At 43.0% G+C, this 20,724-nt stretch overlaps 1 protein-coding gene across 7 annotated transcripts in view; it reads right to left on the minus strand.

Annotated features, from left to right (window-relative positions):
- Positions 1–361: 361 nt before the first annotated feature.
- The window catches only part of arhgap23a (Rho GTPase activating protein 23a), a 201,235-nt gene continuing 180,872 nt past the window's right edge, over positions 362–20,724 (minus strand). For all 7 annotated transcript variants that reach the window (XM_034189548.1, XM_034189546.1, XM_034189544.1 and 4 more), the window contains 14 exons: positions 19,734–19,871; positions 19,336–19,644; positions 19,171–19,232; positions 18,828–18,949; positions 16,488–16,606; positions 16,249–16,401; positions 16,070–16,148; positions 15,897–15,970; positions 15,677–15,766; positions 15,452–15,577; positions 15,317–15,358; positions 12,882–12,975; positions 6,362–6,393; positions 362–3,822 (listed from right to left, as the gene is read on the minus strand). In XM_034189548.1, the coding sequence (XP_034045439.1) occupies positions 2,386–3,822; positions 6,362–6,393; positions 12,882–12,975; positions 15,317–15,358; positions 15,452–15,577; positions 15,677–15,766; positions 15,897–15,970; positions 16,070–16,148; positions 16,249–16,401; positions 16,488–16,606; positions 18,828–18,949; positions 19,171–19,232; positions 19,336–19,644; positions 19,734–19,871 (2,877 nt within the window). In that variant the 3' untranslated portion in view covers positions 362–2,385. The remainder of the gene's footprint in view (positions 3,823–6,361; positions 6,394–12,881; positions 12,976–15,316; positions 15,359–15,451; positions 15,578–15,676; positions 15,767–15,896; positions 15,971–16,069; positions 16,149–16,248; positions 16,402–16,487; positions 16,607–18,827; positions 18,950–19,170; positions 19,233–19,335; positions 19,645–19,733; positions 19,872–20,724) is intronic.

Raw genomic sequence — 20,724 nt, forward strand, 5'->3', positions numbered from 1 at the left:
ACCCCTGACATGAGAGGCCAGGGGGAGGGGCTGGACCAGCAATGCAGCAGGTTGACCAAAAAAATTAAAATTACCCCACCTTGTGGTGTTTAACACTATGTATGCAAAAGCAACAAAAAAACCACAATGACGAGGAAAAGACTTGAAGCTGACGTCACACGGGACGAGCAGAAACGACACAACAAGCTACGATCGCGATTTGTCCAAAAGCGTTGAGCCCTTCTAGAGCACGACAACGTGTAATCTAGATACGAGAGGTGACCCAGTTTTCTGCGCGGTTAACCGCAAGCAACAAATGACTGATGGCCGAGTTGGTAAAGGATGAAAAACCGAGCTTCAAAAACCTGATAAAGAGTATCTAGACATCTTCTGCTTCGCCGAGGATAAGGTGAGTTATTAACAAAATATTTGGTTACGACAGACTGAATCTGAAACAAACATTTCAATCTTTGTTGTTGTTTCTACAAAAGACGTGATATGCGTATGCATACATTTTTTAAACGCATTCCATTCTCACGTGGTTTTATTACCAACATGATAAGCAATTAATCAACCTCAACTCAACTTTCAGGACACAACTGTAAACTGTCGAAAACTTCTCTGCCATGCGACACCCCCCCCAACAGAAAGCTAAATGTCGTTTGTATGAGCGACACGTTTTTAACACCACCAGGCATCTGTGGCTGGAGAACAATAAAGAACATACTTTCTTCTGAGCTGAGTAAATCTGAGCAGATCACTGGAGGAAATGTTGAGTAATCCCAAGCACGACTCACAGAAGAAACGAGGTCGGCCATAAAGCATCGCTTTGAGCCACCAAACATGACATCAGCTGTAAGAATTACCGCCACATACAATTGATGCTGATGTCGCATTATTGCATGAACAGTCGCCAGATAAAAGTCTACTTATTCTTTCAAACACTGTAATGAGTTAAAGGGTTTTTTTTTTTTGCACAGTGCTGAGAATCAGAAAAAAAGGCAACATAAAGGGATAAAAAACTTAGTATTTTCCGCTTTTATCTGGTCTCCTTTGAACAGGTGAAAACACAATAAAAGTTCAAATTACTTTCTACAATATGTATATAATATATAAAATATATATTGAATACAAAACAAACAAAAATAATATATTAAGGGAAACATTTCAAGTAACATCTTGAAAGAAATGACTGTGCACATGTACGCGCTTTTGTAAACCATTAAAAAACAACTAAGAAAGTAAAAACAATAAAGATAACATATTTACAAGGTTAACTTAATAAAGCTTTGTACAAATGTTACAAAAATCACTTAATGCAAAGACACTGGGACATAATCACAAACACAGAGAAACGCAAACAAAGAGACAAGTGTGTATGGTGTGTTTGTAACAGGTGTGTTGTTACAGTGTGTGTGGTCTGAGGTGTAACAGGTGAAGAAGACCGACAAGAAAAAAAATCTGCTCTGGACTCAAAGGTCGAAATCCTCTTGGAATGGTTCCAATCCGGCCAGTTACTGTTTTTGTAAGGCTGAGATTAACTGTGTATTTTATGGAAGCTCAACCCGGCAGCTAACCGTACGTCACATGTATGCGAGAGATAAAATAAGGAGAGAGACCACATGCTGTGGTCGAGACGTGCCATGGCCCACTGAATTATTTGGACTTATCTCCAATTTTGGCAGCAACAATACAATTTTTGCACAACAAGATTGTTTATTTTGGCAAATTGGAACTAGTCTCAGATACTGGACAAAAAGTTTTTACTGCTGTAATTAATACTGTGTTCCGTTTGTCCCCTGGTTCGTCACATATTATGCTGAAGTATGGTTAGCTTCCAGGCTAAGGTTTGGTTAAACAGTTAGTCACAGTGGTTTTTTTATGAGTGGGTCTTCCTGTCTACAGTCTCTGTCTTGGACCACTGAAGTAGTTTCGGTGTATTTTAAAACGTAATAGTAACTGGTAAACCCTACTTTGCTAAGAAGCACCGTTCTGTAAAGAACCAGAGGAAGGCTGCATTTGTCAAACTTATTACTGAACTCACTATTTGTGGTTGTGTCATAGACTGACGAGGTCCGTCTGTGTCCCTGTCCCGGTTCTGGATAAACACTATAAAATCACACAAATAAGAAAAAAGCTTTGGCAACACTGGAGCGCTCCTTGCCATGCAAGTGGAGCTTATTTAAAAAAAATAAAGGGGGGGGTGAGTGGGCGTTGGTTGGACCACTCTCAAAGACCTGCTGATTGGTCGGTCTTCTGTGCTGCCAGTGACCATGAACCACAACCTCGTGCAACCTCGGTGCCATCCACTGACCTGCAGGGGGTCAGCAGCTCTGGACTCCATTCAGAATCAGTACCATCTTCTCCTTGGGGGGGGGGGGGGGGGGGGGTGCTGCTGAACTGACATCACAGGTACTGGTGGAATCTGGAGGTGGGTGCTTGACGTGCAGCTGGTCCTAAATCAAGTCCTTCTGGGTCATGAGGCAACACTGGTGTTTTGACCTGGTTCAGAGGAAACATGTTGACATTCAGTGGGAGTCTCTTGTTGGATGCCTCTGTTGGGGAGGCCACCACGGTGTGTCTTCGCCATGCCCGTCTCCTCCTCCTTGTTTCAGGCGACAGAGGCTTTCTCAGTCCGACATTATACAGGTCATCAGCCGAGCCCAGAAAATGTGCACGAACTTGCTCTGCCAGCAACTTGCTACCAGGTCCAGTCGGGGTGAAGGAAGTGGCTTCGCTGGGTGCCTGAGCTGGACTGGGCCGGGTCAGGTGCAGGCTCTCCTGGCTGCTGCCTGAGGAAGGGTTAGTCCTGGAGGTGTCCCTCCTCTCTCTGGCTGCACACTGTGACCCAGGCCGAGCCTCCACATCCAGAGGTGCCGTCCCCGGCAGCTCCAACAAGTCCAGGGAGCGAGCCTTGGCCTTGTCCCTCTTCAGCTTCTTCCGGGCGAGCGTGTCACACTGGATCAGTTTGTGGGAGTTGAAGGAAGGCCGCAGGTGGAGCTTGTGAGTGGTAGAAGAAGAGGAAAAGGAGGATGATGAGGGTGTGGTGGACCGGGCACCTCCGTCGCTCCTCTCCGCAGCATCCTGTATGTGTGTGAGATGTGTGGGTGGAGCGAGGAGGTTTGTGGGTGCGAGGACAGGGGGTTTGTAGTGCGTGTAGAGGAAGCTGTGCTGCGCTGCTGCCGGCTGTGTGTTCACCGCGGCTTGTGGATGTTTATCGGGCCTCTCCTGAGTGAGGGAGCGTGAGGCGAAGCCGCTCTCGTTGTCCGTCTCGCTCACGAGCTCGCTGTGTTCATCATCAGCATCGTCTCCCCTCCCCTCTGACCCCAGGCTCCGCCCCAATGTGGACAGGGTGGAGTAACCAGAGACAATAGAGCGTGCGTCTTCTGGTGCTCGCCAAGTCGGCCCCTTCGTCTCCGCTTGCGCCTCCTCCGCGTGAAGCAGCGTGGCAGCCGGACTTCCTTCCACTTTCTCTTCCTCTTTCCAGCACAGCTGACGAGAATTAACTGAGGCCTCTTCATGTATCTCCTTTTTAACCTGGATTCTGTTTTCTACAACTTCCTCATCTTCCTCCACCTCCTCTTCCTCTTCTTCGTCATCATCCTCTTCTCCCTCGGCTCGAGGAGCAGTGTCTCCAACTGGCAGCTCTGCGTCATCATCGTCTTCTTCCTCTCCCCCTAAATGCCCGGTTTGTGACGGCTTGTGCACAGAGTCGTCGTCGGTGCTGCTGCCCATTACACGAATGTTGTGACGCTTCCTGCGTTTTCGCCCTGTAACAGCTGACATGATGGACAGAGCCAGGAAGTCCTTAGCCGTCAGGTCTTTCTTTGATCCCCAAGACCCCTAACAAACAAACAATCATCACTATGGCACCATCGGACATTCGTGTAAATTTCTGTTAGAATTAGGGGTGTAATGATACATCGTGAATCATGATAATTGGTTTATGGAGCCTGTATCGAATCATATTGATTTTTGAAGAGAGTATCGTGATACCATGAAAAGTCAACCACTGCATGGAAGAAATAATGATGTCTTGCAGAACAATCATAAATTATTCGTAACATCAAGGATTGCAATTTATAATTTGTTTCCTTAAATTTAAACATTCACCACAGATGACTTTCTACATAATTAGTATGAAGGTAATGTAACTACTGTATTTTCCAGAGTACAAATTGCATTTTATTTTCATTTTTTTTTACTAGTTTGGGAGGTCCTGCAACGAATACTCCAATGTGATTTATATACCTCCAAAAAAAAAAAAAAAAAAAAATCACACTTTTGTTATAAATGATAATTATTAATGTCAATAATAATACACTTAATGAAATTCTATTGTACATGCATTAATTGTCCACCAGGTGGATATACTGTTCAATTTCAAGAACCCTGGGACACAACAAATCTGCTGCTTATCGTAGTAGATAGTAACTATTTGTATAGGGGTTTTCCATGAAGGTTTGACTTACTACTGGCAATGCGAACCAAGCTCCTGCTGTGGTCGTACAGGGACCGGATAGCCCTTACCAAAGGACCCCGGACCCCGTACTCCCGGAGCACCCCCCACAGGGTGCCCCGAGGGACACAGTCAAACGCCTTCTCCAGATCCACAAAACACATGTGGACTGGTTGGGCGAACTCCCATGAACTCTCGAGCACCCGATGGAGCGTGTAGAGCTGGTCCAGTGTGCCGCGACCGGGACAAAAACCACATTGCTCCTCCTGAATCCGAGGTTCAACTATTGGTCGAATTCTCCTCTCCAGTACTCTGGAATAGACCTTACCGGGGAGGCTGAGGAGTGTGATCCCCCTGTAGTTGGAACACACCCTCCAGTCCCCCTTCTTAAACAGAGGGACCACCACCCCGGTCTGCTAATCCAGAGGCAATGTCCTCGACCGCCACGCGATGTTGCAGAGGCGTGTCAGCCAAGACAGTCCCACAACATCCAGAGACTTAAGGTACTCAGGACGGATTTCATCCACCCCAGGAGCCTTGCCACCGAGGAGCTTTCTAACCACCTCGGTGACTTCGGCCTGGGTAATGGATGAGTCTGCCTCTGAGTCCCCAGTCTATGCTTCCTCTTCGGAAGGTCCTGTCATCAAATCAGGACCTTCAGTGTGCACTGGGACGGTTTGCAGCCGAGTGTGAAGCGTCCGGGATGAAAATCAGCACCTCCAAATCCGAGGCCATGGTTCTCGACCGGAAAAATGTGCTTTGCCCTCTTCAGGTCGGTGGAGTGTCCTTGCCTCAAGTGGAGGAGTTTAAGTATCTCGGGGTCTTGTTCACGAGTGAGGGACGGATGGAGCGTGAGATCAACAGACGGATCAGTGCAGCATCTGCAGTGATGCGGTCGCTGTATCGGACCGTTGTGGTGAAGAGAGAGCTGAGTAGGGGGGCAAAGCTCTCGATTTACTGATCGATCTACGTTCCGATCCTCACCTATGGTCATGAGCTTTGGCTCATGACTGAAAGAACGAGATCGCGAGTACAAGCGGCCGAGATGAGTTTCCTCCGCATGGTGGCTGGACGCTCCCTTAGAGATAGGGTGAGGAGCTCGGTCACTCAGGAGGAGCTTGGAGTCGAGCTGCTGCTCCTCCACGTCGAAAGGAGCCAGCTGAGGTGGCTTGGGCATCTTTTCCGGATGCCCCCTGGACGCCTCGCTGGAGAGGTGTTCCGGGCACGTCCCATTGGGAGGAGGCCCCAGGGAAGACACAGGACACACTGGAGGGACTACGTCTCTCGGCTGGCTTCCGAACGCCTCGGGGTTCCCCCGGAGGAGCTGGGGGACGTGTATGTGGATCGGGAGGTCTGGGCGGCTTTGCTTGATCTGCTGCCCCCGCAACCCGACTCCGGATAAAGCGGAAGAAAATGGGTGGGTTTTCCATGAATCAAAGCACAAAACAAAATAAACTCCAATAATGAAAGAATAATGTAGAGAATAAAAGTACACAACAATGCAAAAAAAATCCCAAATCCCAGAGCTGATAAAACTGAAAAAGGGTGCGAGTGATGCCCCAATCCTAGAATGGTGGCCAAGCTGTTAGTGCACTTGCTTCTAGAGTGGAAGGTTTCTGGATCAAGACCACCTCTGCCCATTCTCCATGTAATGTGAAGTTTTATCGGGTCAGGCATCTGCCATAAAACTTGTACCAAATCAAAATGCAAAATGCATCTCAGATCTGCTGTGGTGACCCTGAGTGTAAAAAGGGACAAGCCAAAGGGACTTTTTTACTTACACTTAGTATGTGTCACAAAACGTATCGAATCACGATGTGTACTGTGATATGTATCATATTGTGGAGCTTGTGTATCATTACATCCCTAGTTAGAATATGAGCTACTCTTTGAGTATCTTTGTACCACGTAAGGAGATGTTACCTTTGATTTAGCCGAATCACTGTTGGTTGAATCTGGGGACAGAAACAGTACAGAAGATCAGAAGGACGGGATCGAGAAAGTCAACCAACAGCCATCAAGGGGAAGAGAACAGTCAAGGTAGATGTCACAGAGACAGTTGGTGTGATAGTTTGTCTTTAAAGAGTACAGTCACGTTTGACAGTATTTGGTAAAAAACTGCTTCTGCCCAAATAAAATAACTGTTCTTAAGGTCCGTTTTAAGCTAATAAACTCGCTGCTGGAGATCACGTGGCCTGCAGATCTTCCACATCTACCTGCTGCAGCCACAGCTGGTTAGTTAAGTGTGATGTTTCCTATCTCTTGATTGACTAAGCCCACCTGACGTCTAAGCAGTGGCTGGAGCAGGGTGAGGTGGAAAACATGTGGTGCTTCTGAAATGTCTGTTTTGGACATTTGATCAGATATCTACTGGTAGACATTACAAAGCTGGACCTCGTCTCTGTGCCATCTTACGCTGACATGACCTCAGAACCAACAGACCAAACACATTATGTGTGTCAAGCAGAGGGGGGAAAAGGATTGGGGAAGAGGGTAGTGGAGGTAAAGCCCTTTCAGAAATCACAGCACCCAGAGATGACATCACCTAAAATGCTGATTGCATCAACCACCGAAAGAAGGAGGAAAAGTGACGCAATCGCTCAAACAAGAACAAGCATGGAGATCAACACAAGACAAAAAGTCCAGCTTTGTCTTTGCACACATCCAAAAACGCTGGGAAGCCCACAGATAAGTGAAGGGCTGGTGGACCCATAAGCACCTCTAGATGGCGGTGTTTCTCACGTGAAAGTAAATTTATTTTCCAAGTAGCAGGCCAGTGGTGGGTTTACGCTTCTTTTTGGTGTTTGCATCTGAAAACCTTTTTCCTAAAATGCAGCTATGGAACTCTGTCACAGCAGTTACTGATGTTTTCTGTCCACTGTGTGAGTGCTTTTGCATTTTGAAGTTGAAAAATTCCGTCTCTCTCTATCTCTCTTCAATGCTGGTCCTGTTGAGTCACCTGACTGCACACTATCCAATCATTAATCAGTGTGCAATAATAACTAGTGAAACTTTCACCCTCTGTCAGGCTTGTTTCGTTTTGGTCTACAGTAGAGCTAAAAACACTAACAACTACTTCTTTGTAAAACATATATAAATTTTTTTGCCAAACCCTTGAAATCCTGATTTGCTTGCTGACTGCTCAGCTGCAGCCTGCCTCTGTCCTCGACCCTGCTGACCTTTGACTGCCTGTTTGCAAAGCACCTGACCCCATACTGGTGTTTACATTTTTGTATCAGCCTCCTTGTAGAACAGTGACTGACGTTACTGTCTGGAAACTGTCAATATCTCTGTGAACTGACTGACTGTAACTTTACAAAGGTGTTTGAGTGCTTATTCTTGGGGTCATGGTGTCACAAAGTTTTAGAACTTCTATATGGATTTTTTTTGTTTACATTACAACATATTGTGCCACTGTTTATTATTATAATACTCAACCTAACAGGTGGCACAGAACTCCACCGGATGAATGAACTGATTGCCATCCATTTCTGCAGTCACAGCTATGAATATTCCATCTCAGAATTTAAAGGTGCTGTGGATGCCTTTTTCCCACTAAATGTCACACCACATTTCATGATGTTAGCAAAGCTTCCCTCCTTGGCCACTCTTTCTCAATCCCCCCAGAGGCAGAAGGAAGAGAAACTGGAGCCTTTTAACAGGTTCAGTGACTCTCCATGAAAAGCCACATGCATGCAGATTCTATTTAGACTATATTCTTGGTCAGCGACATTTTTAGCCCCTAATGTGAATTTTGGAGATATTTTTGGAAAATTGCTGCCAAAACAACAACAACAACAACAGCTATGCAAACAGCTATGCAAGTACTAGCTGATTCTTCATAAGTATTTGGCTGGGCAATGACTTCTCAGTTATAACACATTCATTTACTAATTAGTCATACTTGTTTATTGTAGAAACTATCAATACAAGCTAAAACTGTCACAGTAGCTTTAGGTTTTCAGGACCAAAACCTCCTCTTCAGCTAATCCTCCCCTCCCTATTCCATAGTGAGAAGAAGGAAAGTCAGTTGGAGCCTTTTGACAGGTGGAATGGTAAAGTGGAAAAAGCAAGATTATGTTCATTCTAGTAGTACCCCATTCTTCTGCAAAGGCCCTTTTTTGCCACTAAATGGTTTTTAGAGGGTTTTTTGGCAAGTTGTTACAGCCCACCACTTTTTATGCACCGCTTGTTCTTATAGACGTAGGGAGGAGCAACAGTTTGACTGGGTGGGACTCATATGTAATAAACATGCACATGCTATCAGCACGACTATGTAAAAAGGACAGAAAAGCTCAGATAACACACACACACAGAGGGAGTGTTCATTTTCTGCACAGGACATCATTAGACCACTAAATCTTTACAGAGGAAATAAATAGTTGCTGGCTGCTACATTAGTCATTAAAATTTCATACAGAGTCTTCACATAAAATCAGACATTAAAAATCAAGTGTTTATTTTGTATTTTGTAATTCAGAAACAGAAGTGCAGTTGGGGGAAAGTTTGTTTCTCAATTTTAGCTTTCAGTTTTCTTTTTCCAAAACAAGAATTCCACCAGCCATCAAATTCACAGGCCCAAAAGACGAGTGGATCAAACCCCCGGTGAGGCAGACAGTGAGCCACCATTCATGCCTTTATTCATTGGTCAGACTGCGGTGGCATTTGAGTGACACACTTCTTATGAAGACCTGTGGTTGTCTGTGTGACACTGACAGGGGGACACCAACTTGTAAGGGAGTAGCCCTGGTCGCACCGAATAATGAACGATGAATAATGACCTACAACCCCTGGCAAAAATTATGGAATCACTGGCCTCGGAGGATGTTCATTCAGTTGTTTAATTTAGTAGAAAAAAGCACATCACAGACATGACACAAAACTAAAGTCATTTCAAATGGCAACTTTCTGGCTTTAAGAAACACTATAAGAAATCAGGAAAAAAAAATTGTGGCAGTCAGTAACGGTTACTTTTTTAGACCAAGCAGAGGGAAAAAAATATGGACTCACTCAATTCTGAGGAAAAAATTATGGAATCATGAAAAACAAAAGAACGCTCCAACACATCACTAGTATTTTGTTGCACCACCTCTGGCTTTTATAACAGCTTGCAGTCTCTGAGGCATGGACTTAATGAGTGACAAACAGTACTCTTCATCAATCTGGCTCCAACTTTTTCTGATTGCTGTTGCCAGATCAGCTTTGCAGGTTGGAGCCTTGTCATGGACCATTTTCTTCAACTTCCACCAAAGATTTTCAATTGGATTAAGATCCGGGCTATTTGCAGGCCATGACATTAACCCTATATGTCTTTTTGCAAGGAATGTTTTCACAGTTTTTGCTCTATGGCAAGATGCATTATCATCTTGAAAAATTATTTCATCATCCCCAAACATCCTTTCAATTGATGGGATAAGAAAAGTGTCCAAAAATATCAACGTACACTTGTGCATTTATTGATATAATGACAGCCATCTCCCCAGTGCCTTTACCTGACATGCAGCCCCATATCATCAATGACTGTGGAAATTTACATGTTCTCTTCAGGCAGTCATCTTTATAAATCTCATTGGAACGGCACCAAATAAAAGTTCCAGCATCATCAACTTGCCCAATGCAGATTCAAGATTCATCACAGAATATGACTTTCATCCAGTCATCCACAGTCCATGATTGCTTTTCCTTAGCCCATTGTAACCTTGTTTTTTCTGTTTAGGTGTTAACGATGGCTTTCGTTTAGCTTTTCTGTATGTAAATCCCATTTCCTTTAGGTGGTTTCTTACAGTTCAGTCACAAACGTTGACTCCAGTTTCCTCCCATTCGTTCCTCATTTGTTTTGTTGTGCATTTTCGATTTTTGAGACATATTGCTTTAAGTTTTCTGTCTTGACGCTTTGATGTCTTCCTTGGTCTACCAGTATGTTTGCCTTTAACAACCTTCCCATGTTGTTTGTATTTGGTCCAGAGTTTAGACACAGCTGACTGTGTGCAACCAACATCTTTTGCAACATTGCGTGATGATTTATCCTCTTTTAAGAGTTTGATAATCCTCTCCTTTGTTTCAATTGACATCTCTCCTGTTGGAGCCATGATTCATGTCAGTCCACTTGGTGCAACAGCTCTCCAAGGTGTGATCACTCCTTTTTAGATGCAGACTAACGAGCAGATCTGAGTTGATGCAGGTTAGTTTTGGGGATGAAAATTTACAGGGTGATTCCATAATTTATTCCTCAGAATTGAGTGATTCCATATTTTTTTTTCCCTCTGCTTGGTCTAAAAAAGTAACCGTTACTGACTGCCACAATTTTTTTTCCTGATTTCTTATAGTGTTTCTTAAAGCCAGAAAGTTGCCATTTGAAATGACTTTAGTTTTGTGTCATGTCTGTGATCTGCTTTTTTTCTACAAAATTAAACAACTGAATGAACATCCTCCGAGGCCGGTGATTCCATAATTTTTGCCAGGGGTTGTACATAGCATGGCTTTTTTTTTTTGGTACGAGTCCAGTTATTCAACAAATGTTGGTGAATAGTGGCTCTTGGAGGCAGAATATTCAGCTAACGAGTCTCATCTCTGAGCGTGGTGTTAATTTCAAGAGGTTCAAAAGTGATCAAAAACAGGGTGGGACAGTTTGTATACGAGGTACTACGAGGACAAACGAGGATGTTAGAGGCATGTTTGTGGTGAGGACGAGGCTGTTAGAGGTCCATTATCTGAGCACTTGGTGGCTACAAGGACAGGACAGGCTATTTTGGTTCTGCCCTCTCGCACAGATTGTCGTGACAATCTCACCTGCTTTGTGCACTGGACACTGTAAATAAAATAATTATTTTTAGCGGATTAATTCTTTTCTGTCAGAGTTTGACTGTTGAAAACACCTGTAATCGCTTCTGGAATCACAGGAGGGACCGTTTCAGCTGCTACTTTTCTTTCTCCCTCTCCCGTGCGCTGCATGAGGTGGAGAACATATTTGGAACAGCCTAAAATGTTGTTCCAAATGTTTAATGTTTATTTTGTAATGGCTTGGTAAAACAGTTGCATGTTCATTCCTTCTTATGAACAGCTGTAAAGTATGTTTATGATAGATTTAAAATCTCATTTATAATCGATCAGATGAGCTGCGCTGTGTGTGCTGACACAATCACTCGCACTCACTCGTAGTATTTTTTAACTGTTTACACAATGTTCATATACGTGGCTCATTATTTGAATAATCACTGAAATTTCTGACAAATCCATATGTGGCTCATTATTCATCGCTTTATTATTTGGTGGGACCACAGATGTACACACACACGTACACAGCCGTGGGAGTTTCCGTCCTACCGCAGTAGTGGCTGCTCCACAGGCTCAGCTAAGAGAAGGAAATGCAGAAATGTAGAGAGAAAGTGAAAGATGAGCACTGTGGAGGGACGAGAGGTCAACAGAAAGGAAAGATGAATAATCATGCACAGTAAGTTCTGATGGATGTAAGAGTTTAAGTCCTCCTGCTGCATTCGAGCTGTTTTCAAAAATCTGGAATCTTGCCCTGTCAGTCAGTCCAATACGGAAGCTCAGCCAAGGAATGTGGTAAAATGTCAGCGAGCCATCACAGCAGCTGACACTCCCAACACGTTAGCTCATGGAAATAATGCTCGATTTAAAAAGTACAAATCTGTATAAAACTGATCATGTATGGTCAATTCAAGCAAAATGAGACAGAAAAGTTCTGACTTCAGGCTCAAATCTATGAGGGTGCTTCAAAAAGATCTTTCTCCTGTAATGTTTTCTGGGTGAAGCCAAGAATTTAAAAGGAGGGATGTCCCGATCTTATCACAAAGATCGAAATCTGGGCTGATTAAGGTATTTTTGGGGTCAATCATCACATTTATTAAACAGGATTCTCTCTGCTCAATCCGTCTATGAGCCGTTTTCTAGCTCACCAGCAGCATCACACCGTGTTTCAGAAATGTTTCAAAAGCCTATTTGTGGTCTGTTTTGCTTCAATATGCACTGTCTATTTTTGACGGTTGCCAGGTCTGGTTCGGCAGTTTTCATACATGAATACTTATTAATAACAACAATAAACTTCCAGATCTTTTTTTTAAATATCAGCTGACATGTGATGAACATGGATGTACAGCAGATTGACTTTAATGTGCAATATCTGAGAAAATACAAGAATCAGACCGGGAACCAATGTTAAAATCCTTAGAACACTCTACAATTTAAAAATATCTTGCCTGGAGACTGCACACAACTTTTCTTTCTTTTATTTTTTTTTTACTTTGTTTCTTTTCCCTTGAAAAAGCAGGTTGCCTTTACGGTATTCTGGTAGAGAATTTTCTGCTTCCAGTTTTCAGCCGAATGCAGCATTTGTGTTTTGTTGCAAAGTGCAGCTACTTCAATGCTACTGTTGGTTTTACTTAGCGGAGATTAGCTGTAAGTATTTAACCGGCGCACTCACCTGACGCCTCTCCGAGCAGCACGGTTCTGCCAATGTTGGACAGCAGGTGGTCGATGTTGGGGGCTGGCTGTACGTCCTCTGTGTCCACTGGCGTCTGGATGGACAGATGCAGGACCAACATCATTTAATTAAAAAAGACAAACAATTAATGGATGAAACTGTCAGGTACCCATTTACTCAAATTAGCGAAATCCTAAGTGTGACTTAAAAAAAGGAACTTCAGCATATTTCTCAGTGTTTTTCTGAAAACACTGAATGTTTATTAGAAGTATGACAAAGTGTAATAAAGTATAAATGTTCCAAAGACAACCGCCTGTTTACCATTAGCCATGTGCTAATGCTAACATTAGCGTTGAGCTAGTTACAACTGCATGGCAGGCTTTCAACGTATGTGTTATATGTGTTACACACCAGCTCTTTACATGATGTGTGTATGTGTGCTCAGGTCTGAATGTAGAAAAATATTTTATTGAAATTAAAATATTGTAACAAAATTTTCTGCAGGGATAAAAAAATAATGTTTGAAATTGCATAATGAATTTATACGATCTTTATCTCAATATTATATTATTCTTCATCTGCAGCTTTGTAGCTTATGGCAGTTATTGTTTTATGCATTTTATATATTTACAATACATTGATACTGTTGTCATTATTGTTATCTTTTAATTTATCCATTTATTTATTTAACAAACTGCTGTAAAAAAAAAAAATACATGTTCATATAAATACACTCACAAATCCCTTCAACACAAACACACAAATATGTGCTAAAAAATTGAGACAGCTCATTATTCAGACCATGTGGATATAATGTCATATAAAGTAATAAATTACACAGGAATCTAAACAGTTTTTGATTAATATCGCTACTCCAATCATTTGTTCAGCAACACAGAATGAAAGCACTCAAAATAAGAAATTTAATATATTTTTTTTGCATCAGAGTTCATTTCTAGAAGCTGTGCTTTTGCAGGTCTATTTCATTGTTTTCCTGGCATAGTGTAGGATGGAGCAGGATGACAACTAAGAGTGTCAGGAAGGTAGATCTCGAGGACCGAACTTGGGCACCCATGCTGTAGCTCATGTGGACATGAAAGAAGACACAGAACATCAGCAGACACATACGTCTGGTGCTGGCAGTCATTTGGCTTCAATTCTCACAAACTGCACAACTATGATAAGGAATAAATATGATCATCTGATCCAGGTGTCTCCTGTTATTGACACTCATTCTGAGGAAACCACAAGTGATCTGTGGTTACATACAACACATACGTGTTTGGGTTTGTTTTCATGTTTACGTAAAAATTAATGAACTGGGTTTTTGGGTATTTCGATGAGTGACACAGCTTTATTAATTCTGGACTGTCTGCCTTCGAAATGTTTAATTTTTTTCTATTTACTTATTCATAATCTCTGAGCACATCAGAATCAGCTTTATTCCCAAGTGGGTTTATGGTTTTCACCTACGGGGAATCTGTCTTAGTGTTTTGGTGCAAACAAAGAACTGTCAATGTGAAGATTTGCAAAACAAACAAAAAACAAACAACAATAACAACAAAAAAAAAAAAACCCTAAAGTACAATATAATAATGTGTTGCTTGTTAAAATATTTTTTATTATAGTTATTATTTTTACATTTTAATCCTTATTCAAAGTGTCCTGCTTTTTAGGGGAGGGGTTTTGGTGGCAACCCTCTGGTTTCAATAATAACATTTAAATGCACAAAGCTGAATTCAATAAAAAACATTTTTACACCCAAAAGTTTGGACCAAAGCGTGCATGTTTCTTTTTTCCTTTCACCAGGTTGTTTAGTTTCCCACTGCAATTACGCAAGCAGATCAGAGATGTGTGCACAGACGTGCACGTGTCTTGTTGCCCTCCCCCATGTGGGCTGCAGTTCAGCGTACTGGCAGATGTTTAGTTTGTAGACAGATGTGCGTTTGGCTTTGGAGTGTTGTCACTTTTAAGGCAATGACAACCTGAATCAATGGAGGAAAAAACTACAGAGGTGCATTTCAGGTTGTTGCCACTGAAACAATGTTGTTATGGTATTACTATTAACACCAACAACTTTACAGGCGATATTCTAGAATAGTTCAGATTCACCAAATAAACAACCTGTTTGCACAAAAACTGTGCCTTACCAACAGGAAAGAAGGAGAAAATTACATCCAGCAATTCTGTTTTAAGAGGCCAGTAGGGGGCAGTGATCATAGCCCATTTTGCAAAAAACCTCTTGTAACTGGTCCCAAAGTCCAACTCATCACCAAAAATGCTTTCATAATGTAAACAAAGCAAACAATGGCAGGATAGATGGGAAAAAGCCGAAACACTCTGCTTATCTTACTATGTATTTCGAACATTAAGAACTCTGTATTTAAGCTTTCATTATAAACTCCAAAATGATTCTCACAATATGAGAAATGTACCTTTTCATCCTTGTCGACCTCTTCATTGAAGAACCAGGCATGCTACAAAAACAGCACATTAAAAACCTTCATCATGAGTGCATTCTCGTATACAAAAAGTTCATTCAAGATGTGCATGTGTGTAGCAGCGCTCACATGTTGGATGAGCGTCTCTATGATCTTGTAGCGGTCAGGCATGTGTGTGACCATGTCTTTCATGTTGTCTTCAGATGTCCGGACCAGAGTCGGCCCAAATACCAGCGCCAGGTTTCGAGGCTCCATCTGTGGCACGAACAAATAATAAAGATAAAACACGCGACATTTATCCAAAGGATACAATGTCACATATGTAAAATAAAGACGGGTCTTTCTTCTACACACCTTGTTTTTATCTGAGTGGTCGGCTACAGTTTTTAGATGGCCAATGAGAAACTTCAGGGTATGGTAATAGTGATCTGGGAGGTCTCGTATCTGTGAAGAGTGAAATAATAGTTAGGACCAGCCTGTCGAACCTGCTGGACGTCACACAAACGCACACATGCCAAGTGAGGAAATGATTCAAATTCAATGCATTTAAATACAACAGTAATATCATCTGCACCAGTTTCTTCATGGTCCTCAGCCTGTCTGATGGATTTTCGAGCCGGTTGGCATCAATGAAGTCATTATACTTGTCTGTGAAGACAGCAGAAATATTTCAGGAAGGCATTTTTATTCAACTGCAGGGCCACACTGTATTTGTGCTGCAGCTTGTTGTAACACGTCAGGACTCACCGTTGGTGAAAAGTGGCTCTGGGAGTTTGCGGAAGAAGGATTTGAGCAAGCTGCTGACAACATTGAGGTCCTGCCACTTCTGTTGACAGTCAAAGACAGAGGCGAGACTATGAATCTGACTGAACCTGATCTCTTATTTATAAATTTTGTGTCCTAAACATGTGGTAGTTAGTCCTCACCTCCTCTGCTGGGTTGATGTCGACTCCCTTGTTGAGTTGGTCCTGAAGCGTGGACACCATGGCGTTGTTCCCTGGTACACGGTAGATTCCAGTGTATTCCAGACCCATGTCCTCCACCAGACCGCAGCAAATCTCCACGATTATTGGAATGAACTGTGGTGTACACCGTGGGATGTAACCACACATTTAGCATTCGGTTTCCTGCAGTCGGGTAGAGAGAGAGGATTTTGTTAACTCACCTTGTTGTTGATGCCCGGCTGACACTCCTCCAACCGCACACCAAAAGCCTTCGGTCCAGCCTTCTTTGACTTCTTCATGATGTTGATGCCCCATGGAGACTTTGGTGGGCTGCTCTCATCTGACAAAACATCACAAAAAAAAACTTGTATTATCTACTAGTATAACCAACAGGTTGTTCGTCATCGTGTCCCACAGCAGCTTGTACTTAAGGTTCTTGAAATGGAGCACTATCTCCGTCTGGTGGACATTTATCATTAATGCAGGTACAACAAAATTTTGTCAAGAGCTCTAGTCATTATCACAGCATATCATATCCTGTAGCACTGATCCCTCAAAATGAAACCACTACCAAGGTGTGACTCACTACATTCCTTAAATGTATGAATGACACAACAGCATGAAACTTAAAAACATGGCATGAAAAAACCCTAAATCCACACCCTCACAGGTCACCACCACCTGATGTGTGGAATAACTCCTAACTGGTATCAGATTAGGAAGTTTCTCAATAAGAACGCGACTGTTCACATGAGGTTTATGTCACCAGGAGACTGGTAGCATTTATGCAAATTATCTGGATGTGTGGGAGTTTGTTGGATTTGGTGTGGCATATTCATACGATCCCACGGGACTTAAAAAATAAATTTCAGAGTTAACAAAAGTGTTTTGCATAAGGCTCTATCTCTGTGCCATTAATGCTTCCATCAAATGTGACAAAAAATGATGCAGTAATTTTTGGTGTAATGCATGCGATCATAATGACGTCACGATACTGTCACAAGTTATAAGCTGCTGACGGTGCGATTACAAATGTGACCCATACCTTTGAATGTTGGCTCTGTCTCCCTTTTGTTTGTTTGTTTGTCTGTGTTGACCATCGACAAACACTGACAGCGTGCTGACGACAGTCTAACTGGCCGACAGTTTGCAGTTTAACAACTTTTTTCCAACATTTCCAAAACTGGCCAATATTCAGGCACCTGCTATGACGTCATTGTAATGTTGATGATAACCATTGGCACAACTTGTACTTATTTCTGGTTTATACACCTGAAATAATTCTAAGCTTTTTGTTCCACTTGAATCTCTTATTCAAGAAGTAGAGAGTGCAGTAAGACCTAGAGAGGCCCTGAGGCCCGGCCATCTGTATTTCCCCCCAGTATACTAGGGGAGCTACTACCACTACCTTTGGAAACCCCCCCCAGGACTAAACCAAACCAACTATTTGAGGTTCCTTAGATGACCCCAAAACACAATCAGGATGTTCCCAAAAATAAAAACTGGCCTCAAGCCAGTTATCCAAGATGGCCACCAAAATAGGGTTGTTTCACTAAAACACTTTTACACAAAACCTTTAAACAACTTAAATATCACAGAAATTCAATGGGAAGACCACTGCAGGTCACAGCCAACTCATTTGTGCCTAAACTAAATTCATTAATGGGTTTAAGATTCAAAATGGCATCCAAAATGGCCGCCAATAGACCGTTATCATTAAAATACATACTTGGAACAAACAATAGACTTAATAATGACAGAAATCATTGATGTTTTAGTGAAAAAACCTATTTTGTCAGCCATCTTGGATAACTGGCTTGAGGCCGGTTTTTATTTTGGGAACATCCTGATTGTGTTTTGGGGTCATCTAAGGAACCTAAAAAAGTTGGTTTGGTTTAGTCCTGGGGGGGTGGGTGCAAAGGTAGTGGTCGTAGCTCCCCTAGTAGTAGCACAAAGTGGTGGACAGTCAACGGCTTCGGCCCGCTGCAGGTTTACTTCCTTAGTCAGTGGTGGAACCCATTTACAGATGGAACAATTCATGGAAAGTGTTTTGTCCAAGAACACAGACAGGCAGTGTGACGGAGACTCAAACCCAGGAGACGGAGACTCAAACCCAGGTCTACATACTGAACCCACTGAATTATCTGCTCAGCAACAAGCAAGACATGGAGATAAATTATTAGTCGTATTTTTCTCTCATCTTGTTCTCAAGTCGTGTTTTTGCTGTGGATGATTTGTAGGTCAGGGGGTGTGGTTTAGCCATGTAGGTGATACAGAGGTCATGCTCCTGCCTCTCAACAAAAAAGCCACCCATTCATCACTCTCCACGCACAACTGAAGTTGTGTCAAAAATGGCAACTGGCTTAAAACTTTGCTTCCTTTTTTAATTACAGAAAAATTGTCTGATTTAGTTTATAATTCTGTTTAACATTATTATTATTATGTTTTATTTTTGCAATTTGTGTAAGTCAAGATTAAAGTTCAAATATACTTTGTCTGCACTCTGAGCTACATTTTGGATTCTAGGATATGTTTATATTGTAGGACACATGGACACTGACCTTTGCCCTCAGGTTTGGGGGAGCGTGGCGCCCCAGTGGCATTCTCTGTCTTCGCCATCAGGAACGGAGGCTTCATGCGGGGCAGTTTAGGAGAGGAGTCAGGCTTACTACCGCCAGTCGGACTGCAGGGGGAGCAGGTGAGAAGGATGGAATGCAGCATCAGAACAGTTCAGGAGAAGCAGCAACTTAACTGTGTTTAAGTTTGATTAATACAGATCTTCTGAGATCCCTCCATTTTCAATTAGAGGTTAACAAAGCTGTCTATAGGTGGTGCACCACTTATGCCAAACTCTACATCAGAGACACGGGGATCTCAGAAGAGCCTAACCATCCTTTGGCCTACCTGTATTTTCTGTAATCATTCAGTTTCTTATTGATCAGCGCCTGTCTGGAAAAGCCGAGTTCCTGCAACAAAGTATCGGCATTACAAATGTGTGGGCTGTCTTTCAGAATAAAAGCCCTCAGTGTGACTGTGCCAACAGCTGATAGGTGACAGATGACCTCTGACCTCGCTGTCTGTCTTGCTGCTCTCCCTGATGACCTGTATCCACTCCAGCATGTCCTCTCTGTCCTCCGCCTGCAGCAGGTACTCACAGAAGTCTTGCGTGGTCAGCCGCAAGGCGTGCTTACGTTTGGTTTCACTGTACGCAATGTCCACCAGGCAGCCGCGGATACTGATTGGCTGTTCATCCTCAGCCCCGCCTCCGACAGTGGCCCCGCGAAGCACCGCCTCCCTCTTGTCCTTATAAAGGAATAGCGAATGGGAGCGAAGCACTGAAAAAACTCTCTTCCACGGGCGCATGCCGCTGCCCACCTTCTGCGAAAGAAAGAAGAGGTGTAGTTTAACACACGAGGGGGCCTTTGTGCTCTTCAGTGTTTGTTCCTTATGATCTCTGCTCTTCCCACCTTTCCCTTTTCTGTGAGCGTTTGTTTGAAGTGCAGCCATCCTTCCCGCCGTACGTCGCTGTAAGTGATGTTTCCCAGCTCTGATGTTGAGTGGCGTTTAGATCGAACCTCCTCTGCTTTTTCGAGGTTGTCCAGCGACTGAAACATGTTCAAAAAAAAAAAAAACATCATTTAATCCATTTTTTTTCAGCTTCATGGAGCCCTGAAACACAGCTTGTAACTTGCACCAGAGGTACCCTCTTTAAAACAGATGAACTGATTAGATGTTGGTGGTGCTCAGTGTTTTCAAGGATTCAACAGTGTCACTGTTTAACAATTGAAACCACATGCTGTGAAACCCTATGGGTCCACTGATGTACGAGGTCTATTAGAAAAGTATCCGACCTTATTATTTTTTCAAAAACCATATGGATTTGAATCACGTGTGATTACATCAGACATGCTTGAACCCTCGTGGGCATGCGAGAGTTTTTTCACGCCTGTCGGTTACGTCATTCGCCTGTGGGCAGTCTTTGAGTGAGGAGTCGTCCACACGCTCGTCGATTTTTTTCATTGTTTAGGAATGGCTCAGAGACTGTTGCTTTGTTTGATAAAAAATTTTTCAAAACTGTAAGGCACAACTGAGTGGACACCATTCAATAAATTCAGCTGGTTTTCGGTAAAAATTTTAACGGCTGATGAGAGATTTTGGTCTGGTAGTGTCGCTTTAAGGACGGTCCATGGCGCCTGACGGCGATCTGCGCTTCGAGGCGGCAGCGTCTCGCCGTTTCAAGTTGAAAACTTCCACATTTCAGGCTCTGTTGATCCAGTAAGTCGTCAGAGAACAGAGAACTTTCAGAAGAAGTCGGCATGAGGAGTTTATTCGGACATTCCATTGTTAACGGTCATTTTGTAATGAAAGAACGTGCGGGCAGAGTCGCATGTCGGGCTGGACCCGACCGCGGGGGGTCGCGGCAGGAAAAACACCTCCGTTGGAAATCTTAACAGGCAA

Source organism: Thalassophryne amazonica, chromosome 16 (genome assembly GCF_902500255.1).
Source record: "Thalassophryne amazonica chromosome 16, fThaAma1.1, whole genome shotgun sequence".
Classification (NCBI taxonomy): domain Eukaryota; kingdom Metazoa; phylum Chordata; class Actinopteri; order Batrachoidiformes; family Batrachoididae; genus Thalassophryne; species Thalassophryne amazonica.